Source organism: Lissotriton helveticus, chromosome 3_1 (assembly GCF_964261635.1).
Source record: "Lissotriton helveticus chromosome 3_1, aLisHel1.1, whole genome shotgun sequence".
Lineage (NCBI taxonomy): Eukaryota > Metazoa > Chordata > Amphibia > Caudata > Salamandridae > Lissotriton > Lissotriton helveticus.
Window position 1 is genome coordinate 1,026,951,829 of NC_136061.1, and position 25,799 is coordinate 1,026,977,627.

General features: G+C 41.7%; 1 protein-coding gene across 1 annotated transcript in view; it reads left to right on the top strand.

The window, feature by feature from the left end:
• The window catches only part of LOC144824202 (dynein axonemal heavy chain 11-like), a 3,356,387-nt gene that overhangs the window by 2,731,123 nt on the left and 599,465 nt on the right, over positions 1–25,799 (top strand). The window contains exon 72 of the mRNA XM_078683354.1: positions 9,093–9,194. Within this exon, the coding sequence (XP_078539480.1) occupies positions 9,093–9,194 (102 nt within the window). The remainder of the gene's footprint in view (positions 1–9,092; positions 9,195–25,799) is intronic.

Here is a 25,799-nt window from a genome sequence, read left to right on the forward strand (position 1 = left end):
AGGATGTGTACTTACGTGTGTTTCTTTTGTAGTTTTGACCTCGCAGAGTGTGTAATTTAGATTAGTTTAGCATGTGTCTGGAGGGCAGAAACTATCGTTAATGAGATGGTGTTTGAAAAGATTGAATGGTGAACATTACATGTCGTTGTCAAGGTTGTGGATATGCACAGACACGCATGTCAATGGTGTGCGGTATTATTGAAGGTGTTGCTATCGCGAAGCGTACACGTGAATGTGCTTGGATGCACGGAGGATCAGCAGTGACGCTACGTCATACACAGTGATAACACTCATTACAGTCAAGGTATACATGTCAAATGTGAATCTGAAAGTCTCACATATAACACACCACTATATTGGTAAAGCCTGGCAACAGAGCGTACAGTAAAAGAAATCTACACATTGCTGTTTACTGTTTGTCACATGTGATCTAGGATGTGCACTCTGCCCGTAGCTCCTGATACTTCTTAGAGCCACTAATAACCAGGCCGAAAGGGAGCACAATAATGTGCACACGCACACACCAGGGGATCGTGTAACACATATTTGTTTTTTGATGGAACGTTTGAGATGCATGGCAATCAAACGTGGACGGCTAATGTACAGAGCATGAATATTGATCAAGATGATTGTTGCATGTTGTGTGTAGTATAAGATATGTGTATACAGGAAAACACTGAATGAGTAAAATGGGTGGGGTCATGCAACTGTTACAATGGGAAATGTTATGAACCAACCAAATGCTTTTTTTCAAGGTCCCATGGCAATCGCGCACCAAGCAAGCAAGGAGGCCGCACCCGACGTGATTTTGCCAAAATATATTTATCATAATTTAAGTTTCTTACAGTTAGAAATGTATAAATCTTTAAAATATTTTAGATTATCGCTTGCTCTCATATACTGTTTAAAGTTATTTAGATATACTTTTGAGACAAAAAAAGGGAATGGCGTACCCGGCGCGATACTATACGTCTGTGACGTAACACAGGGCCTGGCAGCATGTACTCATTGCATACGCAAAGCGCATTGTCGGATACCAAAGTAGCACCTAGGGTGACTTCATGCATATATGATGTTACGCGGGATGTGGTGACACAAAGTCGTCGGATACGAAATGCGCATCATTTACGAGTTTAGCAATATGGCGTATAGGATTCGTGTGGTGATGGAGCTTGGTACGCTACCGGTATGGCAGTGCAGTTTTCTCCCCCCCCCAAAAAAAATACATATTTTTGGGGGGAGATATAAAACATTACATCATTTTTAAAGTTTAAAAAAAGAAGTATAATAGAGTTCCAAAATATTGAAAAAACTGTTTGAAAAAATATAGGTTTTAGAAATATTAAAATATGAAATTAACATTTAAAAAAACATTTGAAATTCACTGAAAGAACCATAGGTTTTACAGACGTTATAGTTAGGAATTAGCATTTAAAGAACCTGAAAAAAATGCACTAAAAAAAACATAGGTTTTAGGGGCATTATAGTTAGTTGGACATTTGACTCATATAAAACCAGAGAAATTCGCCAGTTATAGTTAGTTGAGCTAACTATAACTTGCGCGCCTGCAATGGACTGCTGATGACGTCACATATTACATCACTGTTGACATGGTCAGTGACATCACTGATGACATCTCAAATGACATCACTGATGACATCATCCACTGAATGTGTGTTTCTGTAAAGTTTAAATATTTCTCTATGAAATTCCAGTTACATTGAGAATGTTTGAGAATATTTAGATCTCAGCTTGGTCTTTGGTAAAGGTGTAACGGATTATTCAGCCGATTAATTTGCTAAAGCTAAAGAACATTGAAATTAAGTGCAAGAAGGTTTAAATACAATGTATGTGTTAAAAAATAAGACGTGACACGGTAAGTGTACAATAATTTAGTTTATTGACTACGGTGATGCCACAAACCAGACATCACCTCCTCTCATCCCTTGGCTCGCGAACCAACTGACATGGAATGCTTCACCTCATTCTACACATGAATTCTATGCGAGACAACAAGCCCAACAGACGCGAGCACGCAATCATAACGACACCATGGAAACAAAACCTCTTCTCCCCTGAAAATAAAACAAAACAAACAAAATGAACAACATATTATCTCTTACATTTCAAAGTTTTTGCATTTTGCTTGGCACAAACACTTCTCCTACCAGATCTAACAACACAGTCATTGGTACTTTTCTCTTCATTTTGTGCCGAACAGTCTGTAACATTCTGTGCACTTAGACCATCCTGAGCAGACCCCCTTAAATTACTGGCATCTGCTATACAAACAGGATGATCCTGATGCTCATATTCACTTTTTACACTTCATGTAATACGTGTGCTTGAGTAGCATCAATAATGATGACCTTGTTAAAATTCTATCAACCTTTGTTCATCAAAAATACTGAATTCCTCCCCACCCTCTTGACAAGGATTGGTCTCTGAAATTTGGAAAAACCTTTTTTGGTAAAAAATTTGTTTTTTGTATTAGCACCCAATCACCCACATGAATGTTTTTCTCTTTCACATTAAATTGGTTGTCATAGTGCACCTTCCTCTTAGACTGAGATTCCTAAAAGGCTTTCCTAATCTCAGAAATATCCTTAACCACACTTTTTCCCCAATCCCTCCATGGAGCAAATGTATTTGAAAAAACAACTTGCTTGTGTAACAACTCAAAAGGTGTTGCCCCACTCATAGAGAGAGATGTATTATGATAGCTTGTACCCTGAACGTGGAGTATATAGAGCCACTCTATAAAGATTTATAATATTCTAGTCAAGAAAGGTACACAGTTTTGCAGAAACCAATTGTACATGCCATTATCCAACAACAATATTTTAGGAACACCCGCAAAAGAAAGTATATCTTTAAAAAATCCAATTGTCGAATCAGTTGTGATCTCTGCAGCCTTAAAATGAATCCATTTGGAAAAGAAATCAATTAGGACTATTAAATACATCTGCTGAAAAGAAAGATAATTGAAGGGTCCTTAAAGATCTCTGGTTATCTTATGCCATGGTTACTCTGGCATCTCCACATTGATCAATGGGGTTTTATTTACATGCCACGTTTTTTCTAATAAAAGACACTCTAGACAAACCTGTAAGTAGTTATCCACCATTTTGTCTATACCAGGCCACCAATAGTGGTTGCATAAACATTTTGTTGTAGAGGTAATACCAAGATGACATTCATGGTCCATTGTGATAAGCCTTCTCTTCGATGTTTCAGGTGGTACAAACAACACTTATTTCAGATAGAATATGGTAAAAATCCTTGATGTTACCCAAACGACTTTTTGACTTTCTGCCATTCTCACTATTGATGTGTCTGATATGTTCCTGACACTGCAGATCAGTCATACACTAATTGTGTTAATCCTCAGAAGAAATAGCGGAGTTGCAACTTTCCACTGCATCAGTTGCTGCAAATAATACACTTGTCCAACATCAAGTCATCACCACCATCACAATACTGTACAGGCAACCATGATAAACAATCAGCCAGCACATTCAAACTCCCCAGTACATAAGAAATTTCAAAGTCAAATTCTTCTAATGAAGTGATCTATCTGACCAGTCTGGATGATGACTTACCAACTCCTTTTTCACCCATGAGATACACCAAAGGCTTATGACCTGTAAATATTGTAAACCTATCACCACACAAATTTTGTTTATAGTCCAAACACAGGCCAAAGTCTCTCTTACAATTGTGCTGTATTTCAAATCAGCAATTTCAAGAGTGCAGTACTCAAACGCAATAGCTCTTTCCTTGTTATCAATCCTCTGACATAAAACTGCACCTATGCCAATAGCAGTGGCATACATGGTAATTTCACATACTTTTCCTTGAACAAAGGGTTTCACAGATTCACACTGAAAAAGTGATTGTTTCACCTCCTTAGATGACTTACATTGCTTCTCTGTCCAACAAAATTGTTCCACAACAATTGCTTCAAAGGTTCTGACACCACACTGAATCCACAAACAAATCTTGTGTAATTATCACTCACCAATAAAGGGACGTGAACTCTCTTTATAATTTGCAAAAGGTGATTTCTTAATCGCTTTTAATAAATCCTCTTTAGGCTCAATGCTCTCTCAGAAATAGACTGACCTAAATACTCAATCTCTGTCACTCTAAATCTGCATTTATCTTTGTGTACCATCATTCCTCGTTCCTGAAGAATACTCAGTAACTTGCGCTGAGTGGCATCATGTTGAGCCAGAGCTGATGCAAAAATAAGGACATCCTCTTGATACATTATAAAACCAGTCTCTTCTTTAAACAGCCAATCCATAAGTCTCTGAAAGACAGTGCCACCTGATGTCAAGTCAAACAGTAATCTCAAATATGCGAATGCTCCACACAGTGTAATGAAAATCATTAATATTTGGGATTTATCTGTCAGTCTAATTTAGTGATATGCAGCCTTCAAATCAATTATACTGAAAAAGCATGCATCACCTATTTGTGCTAACATCTACTGCATCTTAGGAGGAGGATGACACTCAACAATGATGTTCCTGTTAAGTGAACAAAGTTCGGCAAAGAACTTCTCCACATTCTTCTTACGAGCGATCACAATACTCAAAATCCACTCGGAGCACTGCACAGGAGCAATAATGTCCTCCACACACATTTTGTCTTACAATTAATTTAAATCCTTCAGTACACTTAGACAGATCATTTCTAACCTTGTGCAGAGTAGGTTTATTTTTTTCCCTTAACTGAATGTCATGTGAAAAACTCTTGACACATCCAACCTTGTCCTTAAAAGCAGCAGTGTACTCTTTAAGTAAAACATCAATATCCTCTGCACTTACAGAGTCAATTTTTATCACAGAAAGTTTAGTGCTAGCCAAATTGGACTGTTGTGAATTCTCCTCCACCCAATCCAGATCCAGTTGCACAGGCAAAGGAGATCCAAGTTTAAGAATAATCCCCAGTCTGGCCTGGTCCATCCATCAAAAAGATGTTTTTCCATCCACAGCCACATACACGTTAGTGACCATCTTCCTACCTTTAAATGACACAACATTCTCACACCATCCGAACATTTTAATCTCAAACCCACAAAAGGCCTTGGGTGAAATGGCTCACTCACGTATTTCTACATCACTCCAACAATCCATGAATGTAGACTGATCCAAAATAGTAATGGGGGAGCCAGAATCAGCCATTAACAGTACCTGTACCGTACCAATACTAATAATGCAAATTGTCCCCTCACTGAGGTTGTGCCATCAGTGGTGATTGTGAGAACAACATTCTTGATCCCATCCTAATATCTACCCAAATTGTCCACCTCATCAATTTGCATCGTAGAGACACTTGTATTTCTTTTCTTACTGTTAAGCATCCCCCTACCTTTCGATCTGCAAAACTTTGCCAAATGGCTTATTTTGTCACATTTTAAACATTTGTGTTATATAGCTAAACAATTGGTGCATTCACAAAATGTATGTGTGAGCCACCACAAAAGCAAGGACCCATTTTTGAACTGTCTCGATTGTCACATTTCACTTTCTTTTCTTTTTTTCACATCAAAACGCACAGGTCCAACACTTACTTCCTGTTTATTACTATCAGAAGATAGATTTTTTTAAGACACCATAGCCCTCAACTCTTATAGCAGGTCCAAATGGCTGAGTAAAAGAGGGGTTACAAATGCACAAGAGTCTTTCCTTTATTTTTTTACTTAAACAGTCTATCACTAGTTGATTCCAAAGGTAAGTATCCATGCTGCAGCCGAAATCACAAAATGCCACTACAATCCTGAGATTTGCAATTAACTCATCAATAGATTCATCATCATCATATAACTTTATTTCGATCACAAAGATCATGAAAGTACACAGCACAAGAATGATTGGATTTAAATAACATAAGTGCCATAAAATAGTTTAAAAGCGGGAATGGTAAAAACAGGTAAAATGTACAGTACGTCATACAATGCATTTGGAGCGCTTGATCCACAGTGCAAGGTAATGGCCGGGGCCAACCAATCTACATAACAGAATTATCCATTTTTTCCTCAAGGATTTATAGTATGGGCAGACAAAAAGTAAGTGCGCAATGGATTCAGAACTAACATCGCACGCAGGACAAATATCGTCATTAAAAAAAGCATTGCAGCGCCACTTTATACAAAACAGTTTTGTGGGTAAGGTCTTGTAGCGAAATGGTAGAAATAGTTTACGTGCCAGAGGGGGGGACAATTTCATCAATGGTATCCTCAAAACAGGAGACAGGTTTAAAATTTAGAAATTCACGAGTGAAGCAACCCTCAGTTATTGCCAAGACCTTTTCTGATATAGCTTCCCAAAACATCCCTTTCAGCCTAGCCCTTGGTGTGATGGCCAGACTTTCCAGGTTTGACCAAAACACCTCCATTCCAAGCCTCCCCAGTAGACCCCTTAGAGAGCTGAACCAAGGGATCGAAATTACCTGGGGAAATTTCAAGAGGCCAGTTAGTTCCTCGTGATAGGGCGTGAGCTTGTCCATGGACCACCGCCTGTGCCAGGACATGAGAGGTTTGTAGTTCAGTTTATGGGCCAGCTGTCTGTGAGCAAGGTCCAGATAGAGGGGTGTCAAAGGGGTACTAGAGGGTAGGTCTACCAGGGATCTAAGAAAACTTTTTTTATGGTAGACAAACTATTAGTATTGCCCGTGCCCCAGAGTTCTGCTCAATATTGGACTCCCCGCTAGAACCTTGATATTATAGATTTCCAAAGCTGATGCTAACTGCCTGGACAAGGTTTTCCTGTGGATTTTGGTAATGTGAGCAGTCTGTTGGATTAATTGTAGTTTCACTTTCCCGATGTGGGCAGCCCAGTGTGTTGTCGAGGTCAAGCGAATACCTAAGTAATCAAAAGCATCAACAAGCTCCAGTTTACTACTACCAACAAACACATGACTTTTGGAAGGTTTAGCCTTTCCTCTCGTGAAAATCATGTATTTAGATTTAGCCTCATTTAACACCAAGCCCCACTCATCACAAAACTTACTAAAATCATTCAAGAGTTGTTGTAGACCCTGCAGGGATTTAGAAATTAGGGGGGTGTCGTCGGCGAATAGAAAAGCAGGAACTCTTCTTACGCCGATTTTTGGAGGTTCACACCCATTTCTATCTAAAAATTCAACCACAACGTTAATAAAAAGAGTAGAAAGTGTGGGGGCTAACACACATCCCCATCTCACTGAGCGCTGGACTGGGAAGGTTTCTGTGACTTTATTGTTCTGCCCCCACCTCACCTGTGCTGTGTTTAATTAATGTAATCTGATTAAAACATCTAAAAGGTTTCTAGGTCAGCCCATCTCTTTTAACGCCTAGACCGCTGCGTTTTTTCCGCCACAGTGCAGGCGTTCTATTAGGTGGGCAGGGCTCCGTAGGCCGTTCGCCGATGGCAGCACTAGCGAGGTAGTGCTCCCGAGCACGCAAGGGGGTAAAACTCTCCATAGGCTGGCTCACAGAACTAGATCAAAGCATCAATCTTGGCATCAGTGGCCAATAAATAATTTTCAAAATTCCTAAACCAAGTATGCCATTTCACAACAGGTTAGCCAGAAGACTATAAAAATGGCTCAGGTTGTGCAACAAACGCTTGTGAGGTCATATAACTTTGTGGCGTAGTTGGCAGACTAATAAGTTACAATATATCATTTTCTACACAAGGGCACTATGCCAGTGGGGTTGTATGCTTTAATATTGTGCATCGAAATATTTCCTGGTAAAAATGTGGTGTCCTAAATATCATTTATAAAAACATGGCCCACAGGGTCTAGATTGGATAAAAAGCTCCTTTGAGTGGTTCCTCAATTTCGGTTGATTTCTGAGGAAACAGCCCTATTACTTTGCAGCATGTTACACTACTACTATTAGAAAATATTCCTTTGGAATACCACCGGATTTCCCTCAATGGTCATGCTTGTCAGGATCTGCCAGATTGCCACCCACTGAGATATGGCATTCTAGGGATAAGGACATTGCGAAGTCCTCTTTCTGTTTCTTTTACCATCCGAGTGAATTCAATTACAGCTGTGTAGACAGTAGTTCTAGAATTCAAGGCCTTGGAATTAATTAGCCAGTTTTCCAGATACCAATCACACAGTGCGGCTCACTATCCATATCAAGATGCTTGCAAAGAATTATATTTTTTTCGATCAATTCCCCAACAGCTAATCAGATAGTGTGCTCTAACCGTAAATAGCTATTTCAAGCCATAAGATAGGTTTTAGAACATGTGAACAAAAAGTACCCTGTGAAGTTTTTAGCCAGGGGCTAGTAGACAGGTGTAACAAACCTGCACAGGTTGGTTCCATTCAGTCTACATCTCTGAGTGTCTCTGCTGTCACCTACTAGCAAATGCCTTTTATTTGCACCAACGGTTCTATAGACTCAATCACATGACAATGCATGTCTTTAGAATTTGGTATAGGACCAGGATGTAATGTCAATGACAAGCAGGAAAGAGGATGCACCGGTTTCCCAAGCTCTGTAGCCAAAGTGCTTGGGGTTTGATTTGCATTATAAGTGAGGTACATAGGAATAACGTCTGCCAACCTCATCTCCTTCCATAGACACCAGACTGCTTATTCTGAAGCAAAAGCTCCCACTTGAACATGCGGCTGAATCTTTATTGTTTCAGTGGTGCAAATATGTTTTTGGGGGGAAATAAGGAGAATGAAATGTATAAATAAAATATTTAGGAGGAATTTGATAACATAAGACTCACTCGTAACACAAACTAAACGAACCAAATACAAATTGAAAGTTTGTTGAACTCCTTATTCCTAAGCAAAAGAGAAATGGCAAGGGGATCTACTTTTTTCCACCCTGCACACATAAGTAAAATCATTTCTGCTTCCCTGAATTTGCTGCCACCTGAAAACAAACAAGCAATAACAAACCCAAAGGTTTGGATTTGTTTTCAGATAAAAAAGAGTGTTGAAGATGAAAGTATTGTGTGCTTGGGTTTGTAGGATGTCTCTGTGAAGCTCCTACAATTTCTTTTAGCAGGGCATACATGCATTCATATTTACTGTGTGCAGTTCAAAACCTCTGTTTAATTATTTGCCAGGTTTATTGTGAAGTTGACCTGAAACGACAGTCCCTTTCTCAGGCCAACACTGACCTCGGAATTGCTGCGGAGAAGCTTGAAGTCATTCGGAAGAAACTTGATGTAGGTAACAATTATACATTTTTCTATTTTAAAATATACCTAGGTGCCAAAATTAAAAGAGCATATGTGATCATCATTTGCATGCAAATATGACGTTTGTGATATTATGATCATTTCGAGTTTGGAAAATATGTAGCATCGTCCAAATTCATGGTTCTCCTGCCTCATTTGAAGGTGGGATCCGCCGAGGTTTAGTTGATGGTGCCTCAGCTGGCTCTGCTGGTGAAACACATTGACCTGGTGGCCATGACTGACACTGGACCAACTGGTCACAGTGATGACCACCCTTCCCATTTAGACAATGTATACGTCACTGGAATTCCCTGGCCAAGATCACCACGTGAGACATCCCAGTCCCAGGAAGGGAATTCAATGAATGTCCTGATATGCGGGTGGAGGGGTGGACACCTGGTGTATCAGGGCCATTGCTTTTGTATTTTTGTACAGCAATCCGCCACCCACTGCTGCACATTATTAAATCACTCACGGAATCATAAGGGGCTATGGGGACTTGGATGCCATGTATGGTTCACTGGGGGGGTCACACCAGTAACCCCTTGCTTACCCCTCAGACCCTGGCACTGCCTTTGTGAAACCTGGCCCACATGAAGCCAAATCAGTGGCAACCACACAGGAGCAACTTGGCTTTATGAGCATCTTCGCTCCACCCTTCTTGCGTTCTGCCTATTTTTGTATTATACTAATAGCGACTAATAGGCTTTTAATCACTATTAGTGTAATAAAAAAGGGTTCATGTTTGTGGGTGAGTGTGTGTGTGAGAGAGAACAATGAGCATTTGTAAGCATGTGTCTGTATTGTGAGAATGTGTGAGTAAGTAAGTTAGTGAGAGTCAATGGCAGGGAGTTAATGAGAATAAGAGATTTAGTGTCAGTAAGTGACTATGAGATGAGTTAGAGTGAATACAATGAGTAAGAGTGTTTACAAGTGAGTGAAAATGGCCGAGTGAGACTGAATACGAATGAGTCTGAGGGATTGTTTAAAAGTGTGAGTGAGAATGAGTGAGACCCAGTGACATTAAGTGTGGATAACAATGAGTGAGGATGAGTGAATTAGGGCGAGAGAGAGTAAGAGCCAGTGAATGTAAATAAGAAAGTGTGAGTGAGTGAGTGAGAGCAAGAGTGAATATGAGAGAGAGTGTTTGTAAATGAATGAGTGAGTAACAACACCTGAGAATAAGTCAGAGTGAGTGAGAATGAGACATTTGAGAGTAAGAATGCGTTCAAATTAATGGAGCTGGAATAAGTGAGTGTGACTGAGTTTGTGAGGGTAAGAGTGACTGCAAGACAGTGAGTGAGAATGAATGACAGAGTGAAGGTGAGTGACAATGAATGTGTGTGAATGAGAATGTAGTGTTAAGCTTCAGAATCTGCCATTGATTATGGCATACTGAAGGCAATTTGTTGTGTATAGAGGCAGCCATGACAAAATACTGCTACTGGCATACTGAAGGCAGTTGTTAGTCTGATAGGTGCGTTTGACAACATACTAGTATTTGCATACTGGAGGTACTTCTTGGCATAATCAACACCCATGGTAAATACAGGTACTGCATACCGGATGTACTACGTGGCATGGGAGCACCTGTGACAAAATGCTGGCGCTAGCTCATTGAATATAATTCTTGGCATGAGGGAGGAAAACAGTGGTATAATGGCGGGAGCAACCATGACAAAATATTGTCCCTCACATAGTAGAGGTAAAGTTTCATTTTATGGTCAGCCATGGGATAATGATGGTATTAGTGGCAACATTCTGACACATTTAATTTTTGGCATAAGGGGACAACCATGTTAAATGAAAAAATAATGGCCCTGGCACCATGGCAGTTATTTTTAGGACTGGCCTTTGAGACAGCATTAGCAATCTGGCTGGACAATTGTTTTTCAAGTAAATGTATCTATAATATGCTTACCTTACAATGAGGGGCTTTTGGTAACTGAGTTTCATTGATTGGTCTGTTCAATTGTGACATTTTATTTCCGCTCACTTGCAGCATTTTGTGTGGAGCAAAGGGTCAGCCTACTTTATTCATTGGCTCCTTTCATTTTAAGTTAATACACAAAGCCTGTGCACATTGGTCAAATCTCCCTAAAAATCTTTCCTTTCTCTTCAAAGTTGGTTGAAAGTGTGCTTTATTTTATTTAGAATTTATATTAGCTTTAAAGACTGGTAATCTATTTTGCCTGCACTTTAGATGCCCAGTTAGATTGTAATGTATTTCTGTCTCATTCTTAGGTCTGGTGTAAGCCAAGAACGTTTGATTTTACTACAATATTATGAATGACATACTAACTTAACCCCTTTAGAGCTTGTAAACAAACCTCCCCAGTGCTGCGCTGTCCATTATCCAGTGCTGAACTGGACGTCCAACGGTCGTGCGCAGCACTGGGGAGGTAGTGGCCGTGACGACCGTTGGCCGACGGCAGCAATTAAGGGGTTAAAAGGGCTTTTATCCACCTCTCTTCACCTATTAGTCTGTTGTTGTGTCATTCCCATTTTGCTTGCGCTCTCTACAGCATACAGCATGAGGTAATGGGTCGGCACACTTAAGCCTCTGTTTAGCGTCGCTTTGAATGACTGCATTTTGCTCTTTCACAAGGTGTAAATTCACACACAATGTATATCCCTTTAGTGCTAGTGTTGCCTGAATTGAAAGCAGGACGTACTTGAAGTTAGCGCAGGGCACATTCCAGCCTTACAAGTTCCTGTCTCCTTTCAATGCTGTTGTAAATTCCTTTTGAAGTGGACTGCTGCTATTTCAGAGCATTCGAAGTTGTGTTCCTGGGCACAGTGTCATCAATGGTTCTTTAATAAACTTTGCCCAGAAAGAAAATAAAACGTTATCATGTTTAATATGGAGCACACTTGTAACAGTTTAATTTAAATATAGGTGGGGCGTAATTTGAGTTTTAGTATGCAATATTTTATACTGTGAACTCTCTTTTCTTCCTTCTTTCCATCTTCTTTGTTACTTTCCTTGTTCTTTACTTTTTACTTACATCTTTCTTTCCTTCTTTCTTTTTTCCATCTTTTCTTCTTGTTCCCGTCTTTCCTTCTTATTCCCCTTCTTTCTTATTTGCCTTTCTTTTTTCTTTTCTTCTGTCTTTGTTTCTCTTTCCTTTTTTCCTTTTTCTTTTCTTTTGTTTTTCTTCTTTCTTTCTTCCTTTTCTCCCATTTGCCTTTTTCCTTCTTTTCTTCATTCTCTATCTTTCCTTTTTTGCATGTTTTGCCTTATATACTTTTTTCTTTCATTCCATTTTTCCCTTCTTTGTTTCCTTTTTTCTTTGCTTTCTTCTTCCCTTTGTACTTTTATTTCTTCTTTCTTTCTTTGCCTTACAATCTCTCTTTTTTGTCCTTTCTATTTTTTTGCATCTTTATTTATTGCCTTCTTTACCTTTTCCCTTCTTTATTGCTTGTGTTCCTTATTTTCTCCTTCTTTCTATCTATCTTTCTTAGTTTTTTCTTCTTTCCTTAATTTTACCTTTCCTTCGCTATTTCCTTCTTTCTTCCTTCTGTCTTTCTTTTTTGCATTTTATCTTTCTTTTCTTTCTTTCTTTTTTACCTTCTTTCTCTATCTTTCTTTTTTGCCTTCTTTCCTTTTTCTTTCATTGGTTCCATTTTCATTCAATCTTTCCTGTTATCTTTCCTTCTTTCTTTTTCTTTATTTCTCTTTTGACTTTCTTTTCTTTTTCTATCCTTTTTGCTCATCTATATTGCCTCCTTTACCATTTTCCCTCTTTCTTGCATTCTTTCCTTATAACTTTTTTCCTTCCTTCTTTCTTTCCTTCCTTTTGCCTTTGTTCTTTCTTTCTTTGCTTCTCTTGTTTTTCTTTCTTTCTTTCTTTCTTATTTCTTTCATTTTCCCTTATTTACTTCTTGTTTACATTTTTCCATCTTTCTTTCTTCCCTTCTTTCCTTTGTTCTTTCTTTGTTGCCTTCTTGCTTTCTGTTTTGCCTGCTTGCTTTCATTCTTTATGTCTTTCTTGTATGCATATTTTCCTTGTTCTTTCTTTTCTTTTTTCTTTCTTTTTGCCTTCTAGCTTCCTTCCATTATTTCCTTCTGTATTTCCTTCTTTTTTCGCACTTTCCTTCTTCCTTGCCTTCTTTTTTCCTTCTTTCCTTTCTTCTTTTTGCCACCTTTCTTCTTTCCTTTTGCTTTTCTTCTTTCTTGCTTTATTTCCTCTTTTCTTTCACTCTTACTTCTTTGTGCCTTCTTTCCTTCTTTCTACCTTCCTTCCCCTTTTGCCTCCCTGCTTTCCTTTCTTTTTCCCTTTCTTCATTCCTTTTTGGCCTTCTTTATGTTTTTGTCTGTTTTCATTCCTTACTTGTCTACCTTCCTGCCTTACTTTCTTTCTTTCTTCCTCAAATGAGAGGCTAGGAGCCAAGGCCAAACCAATAAGCTTTTTAGGTCTGTGTTAGCTAAGACATTTTAATTTTGCTAAAAGCATTTATAACATAGTTACTTGTAGGGGTTGTCAGTCAGACTTCATCTACTAGTCTGTGGCTATGGTACTCACATGTCGCTTACACCTACTCAAGTATACATCGATAGACAATGTTAGTCCACTTCACCCATTGGCTGACTTCACCATGATTTATGCCATATTGTCCTTTCACAAGGAGCACATCCATATGCAAGGTAGATCCCTTCAGTGCTGGGTGTACCATGGTAATGTGTACTTTTTGAGACCAGAAAAATACCTTTACCTGTAACCAATGATATTTTTAGATTTAATGAGGGCTCTCCAGCTTCTTGAAGAATAACGTTTTGCAAAAACCATGACAAATGAATTGCCAAAAGGCTGAAGGCAAAAGCCAGACCTGTTGACTTCACCAATGCTTGGTAAAGATGTTGTAGTCAAGTCTCACTTTAACATTTTAGCTGCCTGCAATTTGACTGCTTGTGTTACTGGCAATTTACTCTTCTCTCCTACACAAATAATAATGATAAAATGCACAACACAACAGAAAGGTTAATTAATAAAGTTTTAAGATTTTTATTGCTAGCCTATGGCATGGTTAGGCAAAACATTTTTTTTCATTTTATTATGTGGCATGTGCCGGCATTAAAAAACTTGACCATCAGACAAGTTAAAGCCAAACTGGTTTTGCTATATCTCTTAACACCTATGGCACACTTTAAAAAACAGAGGGGACTATTCCATAGGAGCCTCAGGTTTCAATGGAATGGCTCACCATGAAAGTACTTTATTAATTATTGCTCTTTCAAAGCCTTTGTCTTTTTAGTAAATTTATGCAAAAATTGTTCTTTTCAATCCACTATTCTTTTTTTTTTACATTTTATTAAATCAAATCACAGAGTCATTATTGCAGATCCAAGTACATTTCAATTAGAAGGTACAGTATTTAACACGCACGTGTTACATATCATAGCCAACAAGAGTTTCACTGTTCTGCTCTTCTGTGCATTGCCATATCTTCTGTCAGTGACGTGCAACTCTCACCCCCGAACATGTTCCAACCCTTCCATTTCTGATCCTACTTCTTAGGGCAGCCTCGCATTTTATCGACCTCTTTCTCTGCTATCATGCAGCGATCCATTTCCGCCACCCAGCCAACAGTTAACCCCAAGACATTGCAATAGCTCTCTTTACTAATAGGTTCCCCAGTGCCACCCATCGTTGTTCTATTTCAGTCAGATCTGTGGCCTCCCATATGTTCAGGATCCCCAACCCTGGCGTCAGATTGATTCGTTTTCCTAACGTGTCCCTCATTTTTTTGGTGTATTTTCCCCATAGACGGCGTATCTTGGGGCAGTTCCAGAGGACATGGTAAAAAGTGCCATCCTGACCACATCCTCTGAGGCATAGTGTGTCTGTCCTGCAGCCAATCTTAGCAAGAAGTACCCCCAAAAGGTAGGAGTGATGTAGGATTTTTAGTTGGATAAGACGAAAGTGATGATTTATCGCCGTTTACCTAGGGGACATTAATGCCGTCTGCCAATCTTCATCATTTATGGGCCCTATGTCTACCTGCCATTGGTTCCGGAGGGTCTGGAAGGAATCAGGTACGTTATTACAGAGCTTGCGGTATGTGCAGGATACAGCCTTTGTTAGGAGCGGTTCTCAGAGTGGGCAGTTCTGGTATGGAGGTCAAGTCAGGGATATTAGTCTGAAGTGCATGCCAAATTTACAAGTATCGAATAATTTCTCCTGAAGCAAGGTTGTGTTTAGTTTGCAGCTCTTTAAAGGTGAGGAGTTTGCCCCTGTGTATCAGGTCACCAATACTTGTTATACCGATAATGTCCCATTTATCAAAGCCCACGTGGTGGCAGAGTGGCCATAATTTCTGTGTGGACCAAAGCGGTGTGAATTTCGTGAGTTTATCTGCCCATCCTAAACGTTTAGTTGCTTGGTGCCAGATGGCCACTGTCAGCGAAATAGGTACAATAGGTACAAGGTATCAGCCCCTCCGGACCTTACCATAGAGTGCTACCAAATAGCCCTCCCTACCCGTTTGGTACCACTCTAGGTGAAAGGCCGGATTCGACGGGAAACCGTGAATCCAGTGGTTCGTAGCCACCAACCGTGTGGCCCAGTAGTACAAACGGAGGTCAGGAAGAGCAATTCCCCCATCGGACCACCCCCTCGTCAGCTTGCGGAGGGCAATGAAAGGTGTCTTGCCGTCCCATAATAGAGTCCGGATCTCACCCTCTATGGCAGTGAAGTATGTGTCAGCAATGGGGAATGGGCAGTTCTGGAGTACATATAAAAATCTACGGAGTGCAAGCATTTTAAATAAGGCTGCTCTACCCAGGTGGGACAAGGGCAGTGTTCTTCAATGTTGAACATCGTCTTATAGTCATCGGAGGTGGCCAAGAAGATTCCGATCGTAGAATATTTTGGGGTCAGAAGTAATATAAATCCCTAAGTATGTAAAACCTTCGGTGGTCACATCAATTTCATATCCACGCGGTAATTTGGGTGGGTGGCCGTGCAGGACATACAATACCGACTTTGACCAGTTAATAGTATACCCTGCGTATTTACCAAAGTTGATGATGACATTAAGTCGACTATTAAGTGAGGCTCGTGGGGATGCCAGATAGGTCAAAATATCGTCCACATATAGCGATATTTTATCCACTATATCTTCCCTCCATCACATGCCATGTATTGAAACATTGCGTCTGATCCAGTGCGCAAGTGGCTCCAGAGTCAACACAAACAGGAGTGGCGATAAGGGGCACCCCTGTCTAGTCCCTCTCTGCAAAGCAAACGCACGTGATGTATGGTTGTCTACTCGAATTTGGGCCAGTAGAGCGATATATAACCGTGCCACCCATTGTCGAAAACGAGGACCGAAGCAGAACCTCGTCAGGACCTCAAATAGGTAAGGCCACTCTATTGAGTTAATGACAGTATAACCGCGTCTTCCTGTAAATATGGTTGTCTGCTCAGGACGTTGTGGACTCAATGAATATTTAGGGCCGTGTTACGGCTTGGTATGAAACCTGATTGGTCATCATGAACCACAGAGGGAAGGACTGTAATCAAGCATGATGCAAGGAGTTTAGCTAGTACCTTGGCCTCTGAGATGAGCTACAGTTTGTTGCTGGCTTACTGGGTTTACGTACAACGACGATAGATGCCAGCTTTTGATCCAAGGGAAGAACACCCTGCTCCAGGCTTTTGTAATACATATTCTTACGGTGTGGAGCTATTTTGGGGGGCATGCCCTTAAGGAATTCAATTGGGATCCCATTGGGCCCCATTGCTTTCCCAGAGTTGATAGCAAATATAGCTTTACACATTTCTTCTGTGGTTATGTCAGCATCTAAAGCCTCTCTATCGCTGTCCGAGAGTGTGGGAAGGGGCATTTCTTCCAAAAGCTGGCGTGAGTTGCTAGCCGAGGTGGTAGTTTTGGAAGAATATATCACCTTCAGGTGGTCTGCAAATGGATTTGCCACCTCCTGAGGATCAGTTACTAGCTTCCCATCTTCGAGTAAGAGTTCCGGGACCCACCTGGCCGCCTGATCTCATCGTACCAACCACGCCAGCATTTTCCCGGCTCGCTCACCTAGGTCATACACTCTAGGGTGTGTATGGAAGAGTCTAGTCTGAGCTTTTTCGAGCGAGAGCGTTATATTCTAGTTGTCTATTTCGGAGAGCAAGGGTTGTATTTTTGGAGGGTGAGGTGTTATGTACAGTTTCAAGGTGTAGCAAGTTGCTTTCTAATTGAGTCAGGTGTGCATTTTGGTTCCTAATGTATCCTATCTTTAATGCTAGTGCACATCCTTTAATCACTGTTTTATAAGACTTCCCCATGATGTTGGCTCAGTCAACAGAGTCAACATTCTCATTAAAATAGTAATCTGTTTGCTCGGCCAGGTCGTCTTTAATATCTGGAATCGTCAGGAGCCACGGGTTAATAATTATGGGGCCTCGGTGACAATGTTGATGGAAAGTGAGGTCAGTCATGAGGGGGAGAGTGATCAGATATACCTCTCGGGAGGCTGTGGGGATGTCCGAACAGTCCGATGTCAGCCAGTGATGTGAAGAAATAGTCAATGCGAGACATGATTTTATGCGTATTAGAGTAGTGTGTAAAATAGGTTGTACTGGGGTTTAACGTTCGCCAGATGTCAGTGAGACCCAATGCTTGGGCGAAGTCGGCCATGTGCGTAGTTTATCGGGGAGACTGTCTTTGGGGGTGTCTATCTAGCATCTCGTCCATCACCATGTTGAAGTCACCTCCCAGAATAAGAGTGCCTTGGGGGAGATCTACAGGAATATTTTCCCAGGTCTTGCAGTGCAGCCCTACACAGTGAGCGTGGAAGATATACTGAAATAACATTGAGTGGTTTGCCCTCCCACATCCCTTGAAGCACAGCAAATATACCCTGCGGGTCACTCCACATCCAAGTGGGTGTAAAGGCAAGATTTTTACGTATGAGTATACCCGTGCCTCTAGATCCCAATGTGAATCCTGCGTGGGTCAGAAGCGTGTATCCCCATCTATTAAGAGCCTTGCAGCTATTCCCTACTAAGTGTGTTTCCTGGAACAATACAAGATCTGGGAGTTGCCGTTTGAGGTATTGTAGAATTATTCCCCTTTTTATCTTGCTCCCCAACCCATTAATATTCTACGTCATAATAGATATCTTCATATCTCTTGTGTCTGTCATGGTGGGTAGTAGTGGAGAGTCGGGGTTAAATAATGCAAGTAATAGTGCCGCAGATAGCGCCTTCCAGCTAAAGGGGCGAAGTGACACATCAATACTGGCAAGGTTCCTCCCGCCCCAATCTCCTGGGCTCATGGACAACTTGAGTATTGCAGAATCTATTTCAGTCAAATGCATATTCCTCTGAATGCTCTGTGTTAAAATAACTGTAACAGTGAACAACCCAACTATCCCCCTCCCCCACTCCTTACCCCCCTCCCTGCCCCCCTGCCAGTGGAATTACAACTTTCCACACCCAATCGTGTGAAGGGTGCATGGCTAACCACTATCACCCCTCGCCTAATGCAATATGGTGTGTTTCATAGCATATTAAAGTACGTAGATAATAGACCGATCTTTAACCAAGCAAACTTTGGAAAGAAGGCGAATTACAAACGAGTATGATAGAGACAACAAGTCACTGAGTCGCAGTCCCAACAGTGATCATGGCGCCCCCATAATGTTCTTAGCAGACTCTTAGGTAGTTTTTCATATAGGCCGTAGAATACAAATCAGAAAGTGTAAAAGGGCCCTCAGTAGAGTTAGCGAAAATGAATAAGAGTTTGGCACAGTGGCTCAGTGTCACCCAACGGGGTCATCTTCCAGGCGACATTCATTTGACACCGGTGGAGCACGCTGGCTGTTACGGAGTTCCCTGTTGTTGTTACCGTCTGGTGATCTTCCCACTCATCGCCATCCTTCAAGCCATTCCCAGGCATCATCTGGAGAGAGGAAGAACCATGATTTCCCCTCGGATTCAATTCGGAGTTTAGCCGGGAACAGCATAGAGTATTTAATATCTTTATCCCGCAGGACTTGTTTGACTGCTGTGAAGCTGCGTCTTTGGGCTTGAACTTTGACTGTAAAGTCCGGGAAGAAGGTGACATTCGCATTATCAATCTTGACTGGAGGGCCGCTCTTGCTGTTTGTAAAATGACATCTCTGTCCCGGAAATTAAAGACTCTTGCGATTACAGGTCTGGGAGGGGTACCAGGTTTTGGGCGTCTGCCGGGGACTCTATGGGCTCTTTCAATGGAGAAGTAACTAGAGAGGCGCTTAGGTTGAAGTTAATGAGCACCAGGTCTTCCACAAAAAGATCCATGGCCAGTCCCTCTGATTTTTCCGGGACTCCCAGGTTATGGATGTTGTTCCGCCTCGCCCTCCCTTCATAGTCATCCAGGAGCTCCTTCATCTTTTTCTGCTGGTCTTGGAGCTGGGTTACTTGCCGCTGTAGAGTAGAGGTGTCGGATACCAGAGCTTTTGTAGTGATTTCTACATCCTTAACTCTCGAGTCCATTTTCTTTATATCCGCATGGAGGAGAGTGGCTTCTATATTCACAGAGTCAATTTGAGTTTCCAGCGACATTCGCACACCTGCGATAGCTTCCATGACATCTTCGAGAGTGAGAGTTTTGGATGAGGAGCGAGGCTGTGAAGTCTTGGGGTCTTCTCCTGGCATCTCTTCCGTCTCCTCCCCTTGCCTAGACCAAGCAAACTTTGCCAACTGTTTTTGAGTCTGAGATTTGAGCCCCTTGTTTGTGGCCATATTTGGCAGATAGGAGACAAGGGAGCCCAAGAACCCTTGAAGATACGTGCAGAAGTCTAAGGGACACACCCGTAGTATCCGCCGCCTTCACGGAGGGAAAAGGTGAGCCTCCGTTGGCCTGTCCGAGGAGCCTCCGTTGGCCTGTCCGAGTTCCAGGTGAGTCAGCCAAAGGGGGAGGGAGTATGTTTGTTTTTCTAGCAGCCAAGTGGGAGTCCAACAGTATCCGTACGATGTACTTTATGGCCTGCGACCAGTGTGGGAAAGTACTTTTGTTGCTAGTATGGTGTGGGACACGGTGCAGAGCAGTCCCGCAGGGGGAGACCACCCTTCTACTATAATCTGTGCACAGTGATGGCTGAGAGGCTATGGCAAAGTATATTACCCTGCTGTGCCGTCCATTGAATTGGAAAATGAGAAGAGCCAAATCGAGATTCGGTTGCAGCACACCACTCGGCCGGGGGAAGGCCAGGTGTTTTAAGCCACCAGTGTTCTCGAAGGTGGCCTGTAGGAGGCAGTATTCTGTGTCACGCTTTCTCCGATGGCGACAACAATTCTGGGGCACACTCCCTACCTATGCTGTTGGAGTCAACATTTTGAGTCGTGCGTGCACCTTAGGGCGGGTTCAATCCCGGGACACATGCCCAACCTGTGCTGCAGAGGTCAGCAGGCCTCAAAACAGGCCCCCAGACACAGTGTATGGCTTAATAAGTCTGCAGCAGTTACCGCTCCCACAGCGAGAAAAGGTGCCAAGCCGACCTTACATATGACGACCCCGTCTGCTCAGGGGTAGGGGCCCGATATCCAGACGAGTAGGCCGGAAGCCGGGGCCTCGATTCTGCGCTGTGCCACACAGCCCTCCTCAGTCACCATCCGGCGGCAGGATTGTCTAATACGTGGTCTCACCCATCTCAGAGTTCGATCAGCACATTTTAAAGCTTGCGCTGGTGGGCGTCTATGGTGTGCAGCCGCCTCATGGGTGATCCAGTGCCCCAGCGGGAAGGCCGCAAAGCAGGGGTGCTCTCATCGCCAGTCAGCCGGTCTCCACTCTTCTCACACCGCATTCGCTGGCTACGCTCACCTTCCACCCCGGCAATGTCCGAATGACTTCACCTCTCCGGTGGGGCCCGGAGGTCGCACGCTCCGGCATTTTCCGCCGCTCCCTGGGCTTCGTTCGCTATTTTGTAGTACGCTGGCTTCTCACTCCGGAGTTGTTATTGCGCCCCAGCAAGGAAGCAGCTCGGTCTCTGCGTGGCGTCTGTGTGTTGGATCAGTGTGAAAAGCGATTCCCATGATGTAGGGGGAATCTATCTCGCTATGGATGGATAAATGATCGGATAATAAGGCGAGGGCTGGGGAGCCACTTCAGAGAGCAACCATTCCCTACGGCCGCTAGCCACGCCCCCCTTCAATCCACTATTCAACACTATTTGTTTCAAAAGTTTTGAGGAGGGAACCATTTGTCTTGACATTTGTCTGTGTTATACTAATCATGTTTTTATTATAGAACTTCAGTGATATCTATTATTTGTGGTTGTCTACATAAGTAGGGTCATGTGACACTATTTACTGGGGACATTCAGGGGCAAATGTCAAATGATTTCATTTACTCTAAGGCCATTAAGGTCAAAGGGTGCATGATGTCACTTCTGCTACCCCAGGCATTTTATTGAATTGACTTTGAGGTGTGGGTTCACATCAATGGCAAGCAGAGTCCTCATTTGGGACCCACCTTGGACCCATTAGAAGGGGGTGAAGTCACAGAAGCCCTTGTGAGTTGATTCTTGGCCTCCTTTCAGTATAAGGCCAGGACTGTCCCTACAGACAGGGTGGCAGGAACTGTGCTGGCAATATTTGCATAGGCCCTCATAAAGAAGGGTGGCCCAATAAACCCTTGGGAGCTTGACTATGAAATATAACCCATTAGGTGCTACCAAGGGGATACTTATTGAGAAGATTATTCACTACGAACATTAGTATATAGTGAAAGGTGTTAGCCACACATTCAGCTAAGCAAATTAATGAAGAGAAAACCCACAAAGCAAATATTTGAGAGAGAAGGGAAAATATGTGAAGAATATTTAATACAAAAAGAGAACCATTATTCATGCATTTATATTTTCTTTTTTTTTCATCGGAAGGGCCACATGTTCTATCACATAGCACATAAGTGTAACAAAAATGGGGAAAATCTGATAATGTCGAATTGTACAGATCACATATGTGCTAATTCACTGTTGCATGTGTTGTTTCTTGAACTTACATCGACGTTTCTCTCGTTTAGTTAATAAGCAAGATCATCCTCAGGATAATATGTATAAGGCAATGATTTCCGACTCCTATTATTTCAATATTGACTGGTGGATGAAAACCATGAGTGTTTTCAAATAAAATGCTGGGAACTAGTGCTTGGTTAAGGCGAAATGAGCATCAATGCTGTTCCACTTTTAATAAATAAATACTTCAATACATACATACATAAATAAATACAAAATAAAGCTTCAGAACCTAAAAAAAAAGATAAGTGACCGCCCACACGCAGCAGTTTGAGTGTAGATTACAGCTGTAGGCCAGGACCTAAGGCTAACACCCACTCTGCATTGCACCTAGAAGTGCACTGCGTAGGCTGGCAGCCAGCAGCGGGCGGACAAAAAGCCTGACTGTAGGTTCATGCTTGTGTGTGTTGGCAGCCTACAGTGTGCCAGCACTGGGCAGAGAAAAGTGATTTCCCATCTCAGTAGATACGGGAGCAGATTTACAAGCCCCTTGCGCCACTTTTGCATCACTTTTAACATGGGAAACGTTACGCAAAATTGGCGCAAGGGACTTGTAAATAAACGCTGGGGTGTTTTTTCTCACTCTGTGACAAAACGCAGAAATGCAACTTTGGTTACTGCACTGCTTTGTGCCAAAACTTAATAAACATGTCCCTTTCTGTCATTCAATTTCTATTCATAAAAATAGTCATTTCTCCATGAAAATGTAAGGCTCAGAGAGTATGACGTGCTTTAAATATATCTTTTTTTATTATCAATCAATCGAAATTCATCATAGTATTTTCCTTCACAATGCACAGTCAATATCCTGGGCATCAGTGTTGAAAGTCATTTTTTCTAAAAATCCATTCAATATAACACCATTCTTCTTCACTTGCATACCAATATTGATACTACTTTCACACCCATATCCTAAAACCAATTATTGCATGTTGGGATTTGTCTCCTACTCGGTCTTGTGTTTTCCTGAAATGCCTCCTCCCTGCTCCACCCTTGCCTGAGTCTCCTACTTCACCCACTGTTCGAAAATGGCTTTCTCTGAAGGGTCACCTCAAACCTTTTGCCTTCCTCCATCGATTTTTTGGACCTCGTTTTTGTTGGCTTTAGGACTCTGAGCACTTGCTGCTGACCAGTGCTAAAGTGCACATGCTCTCTACTCTAAATATGATATACTACAGGTGGAACCCAATTAACCACACGGCATCTGGGTGGAGATACAAGAATAACTAAATATGATACATAGGGAAAGATAATATAAGCATTTAAAGGATAAAGATACAATTAATTATCTCTATCTATTTGAGTTAACTCTCTTCCAGAACAAATCAATGCTTCTTTAAGTCTCTTCAACTAATGGTAACCCAGAAAAAGATTTTTTTCAAAAAAGATTTCTTTTCTATTTATTAAACCATCTTTTGCAAAATTGAAAATACGTTATCTTTTGCTGTTTTTTAAAGACATATATATATACACACACAGATTATACATATATACATGTATATACAAACAACACAATATATCAATACATATACAACAAATGTATCTTTGAACCTTTTTAGAGTCCACGCCCTTATTATTTTAACCAAAGGATGCTTCTAAATCATGTATAACCAAAGACATTCCTTACAAAAAGGTCGCCATACGGAAAATAGGAGCATGGGAGGTAAAAACCATTAGCCTCTAGTATTTTTATGCTCCTTTTGAATTTAATTCACATATTCAAAATCTTGAAATGGTGCCTTCCACAAAAGTGTTGACGCGTTTTAGCCTTTCTAATTTCCAGGCCTCATTAGGACTAGGGCGTTCAAGGTTCCGTCTAAAGAATCAAACATATCATATTTACATATTTCCATATATACAATGGGGACACTGATCTAATTATATACACTCAAAAATACACATGTTCAAATAAACAAGGAGAAATTTATATTATCCTAAATACATTTTATTTCAGCTTCCTCGAAGTGATACAGCACTGTTTATATTTACACACCCCAAGTGAAAAAAGTTAAATAAGTTAAAAAACACACCAAACTATTAGGGAAGACTAGGCTGTATCTATAGCTCCAGATTAAACTAACGTTACTGTACATGAATGAATACTATAACCTACAACCAGTGGGCCTGCAGCAGTCATTGTGCCACCCACACACATAGCCTTTCAAACCTGTCTCAGGCCTGCCACTGCAGTGCCTGTGTGTGCAGTTTAATGCCACTTCGCCTTGGCATGTAGGACTACTTGACAAGCCTTAACCTCCCCTTTTATTATACATGTCACCCCTAAGGTAGGCCATAAGTAACCTATGGGAAGGGTGCTATGTAAGTAAAAGGTAGGACATATACCTTTATTTTTGTATGCCTTGGAAGTGACAAACGGTACAAAAGGGGGTGATGATGGACGGAGCATCTGAACCAATCAAACACTCACACCCAGTCAAAAGATCTGGGTTTGATCCATCACCGTTCTTTAGCCCACTCTGCCACCCCAGTTCAGACATGGCTATATGCAAATCAGTCAGACCCTGTGCCTCATGGGAACAGTCCAGCCCGAACTGCCAAGCGATGCCTTCCCTGGACTGGAAACAAGCTTCCGAGGACAGGTTTCTGGCATTACAGCCGTCTTCAGCCCGGCTTGCTTGAATCCAGTGACAAACAGCATTTTTGTTTTCAACTACTGTGAGGCCTACTCCTCTCATAGGCCAGCTTTGGGAATTCCTAAATACACTTTTAAGCTGTAATTCCTGATCCAAGAGGTGCAACTTTTGCATGCTTCATATGTTTGAAATGGTTATGATAAATCCTCCTTACGGCTGAGGTTGATTTAGCATTACTGTTTTAGAAATGCCACTTTTAGGAAGTGGACATTTCTCTGTACTTACTGCTCTTTGTGCCTGGCAGCCTGTCTCTAATACAGGTCTGGGCTGAGTGGCAGCTACACTTTGTGCATTCTGTCTAGAGAGCCACAAACACAGGAAGGTGAGGCTCATCTTCATTCTGAATACTCATCTGCATTCATAGGTCTTTCTGGGCAGGAGGAATGGGAGAGGCTGACTCTTACACTTCAATAGAAAGTCCACACACAAAGAACTGATGTACTCCCCCCACCATAGATATCCTGGCAGACAGGACTGAGTTGAAAGGGATCCTTGTGCACTTCAGAGAGTTCATTTGAAGTCACCCTCTACATAAAGGGCACCTTTGGCTATAACCACTGTGTCTCATGACCACCTGAAAGCAGACACTTCCGTATCTTGAACTGAACCTCTGTCAGAAGGTGCTGTGCTGCTTAAAGGACTCATCTGGACTGCTTTTCTGGAAGGACTGTTTTTCTGCTCAAAGGACTCAATTGGACTACATTTCTGGAAGGACTGCTTTTCTGCTTGTTGCCCTGATGCCTGGTGCTCCGTGACTCTGCTGGATGGAGAGTTGGGCTCTGCCTTCCCTCCAAGTGATCTCCAAGGGCTTGCTGGCTTGCCTCCTGTTTTCTGTGGTCTCAAGGACACAAAAGCCTTCCTACAATTCTGCTGGTACTGCTGGATTCTGCCTTCTTTAAATTCCTACCCTTTACTGAGGGGCCCCCT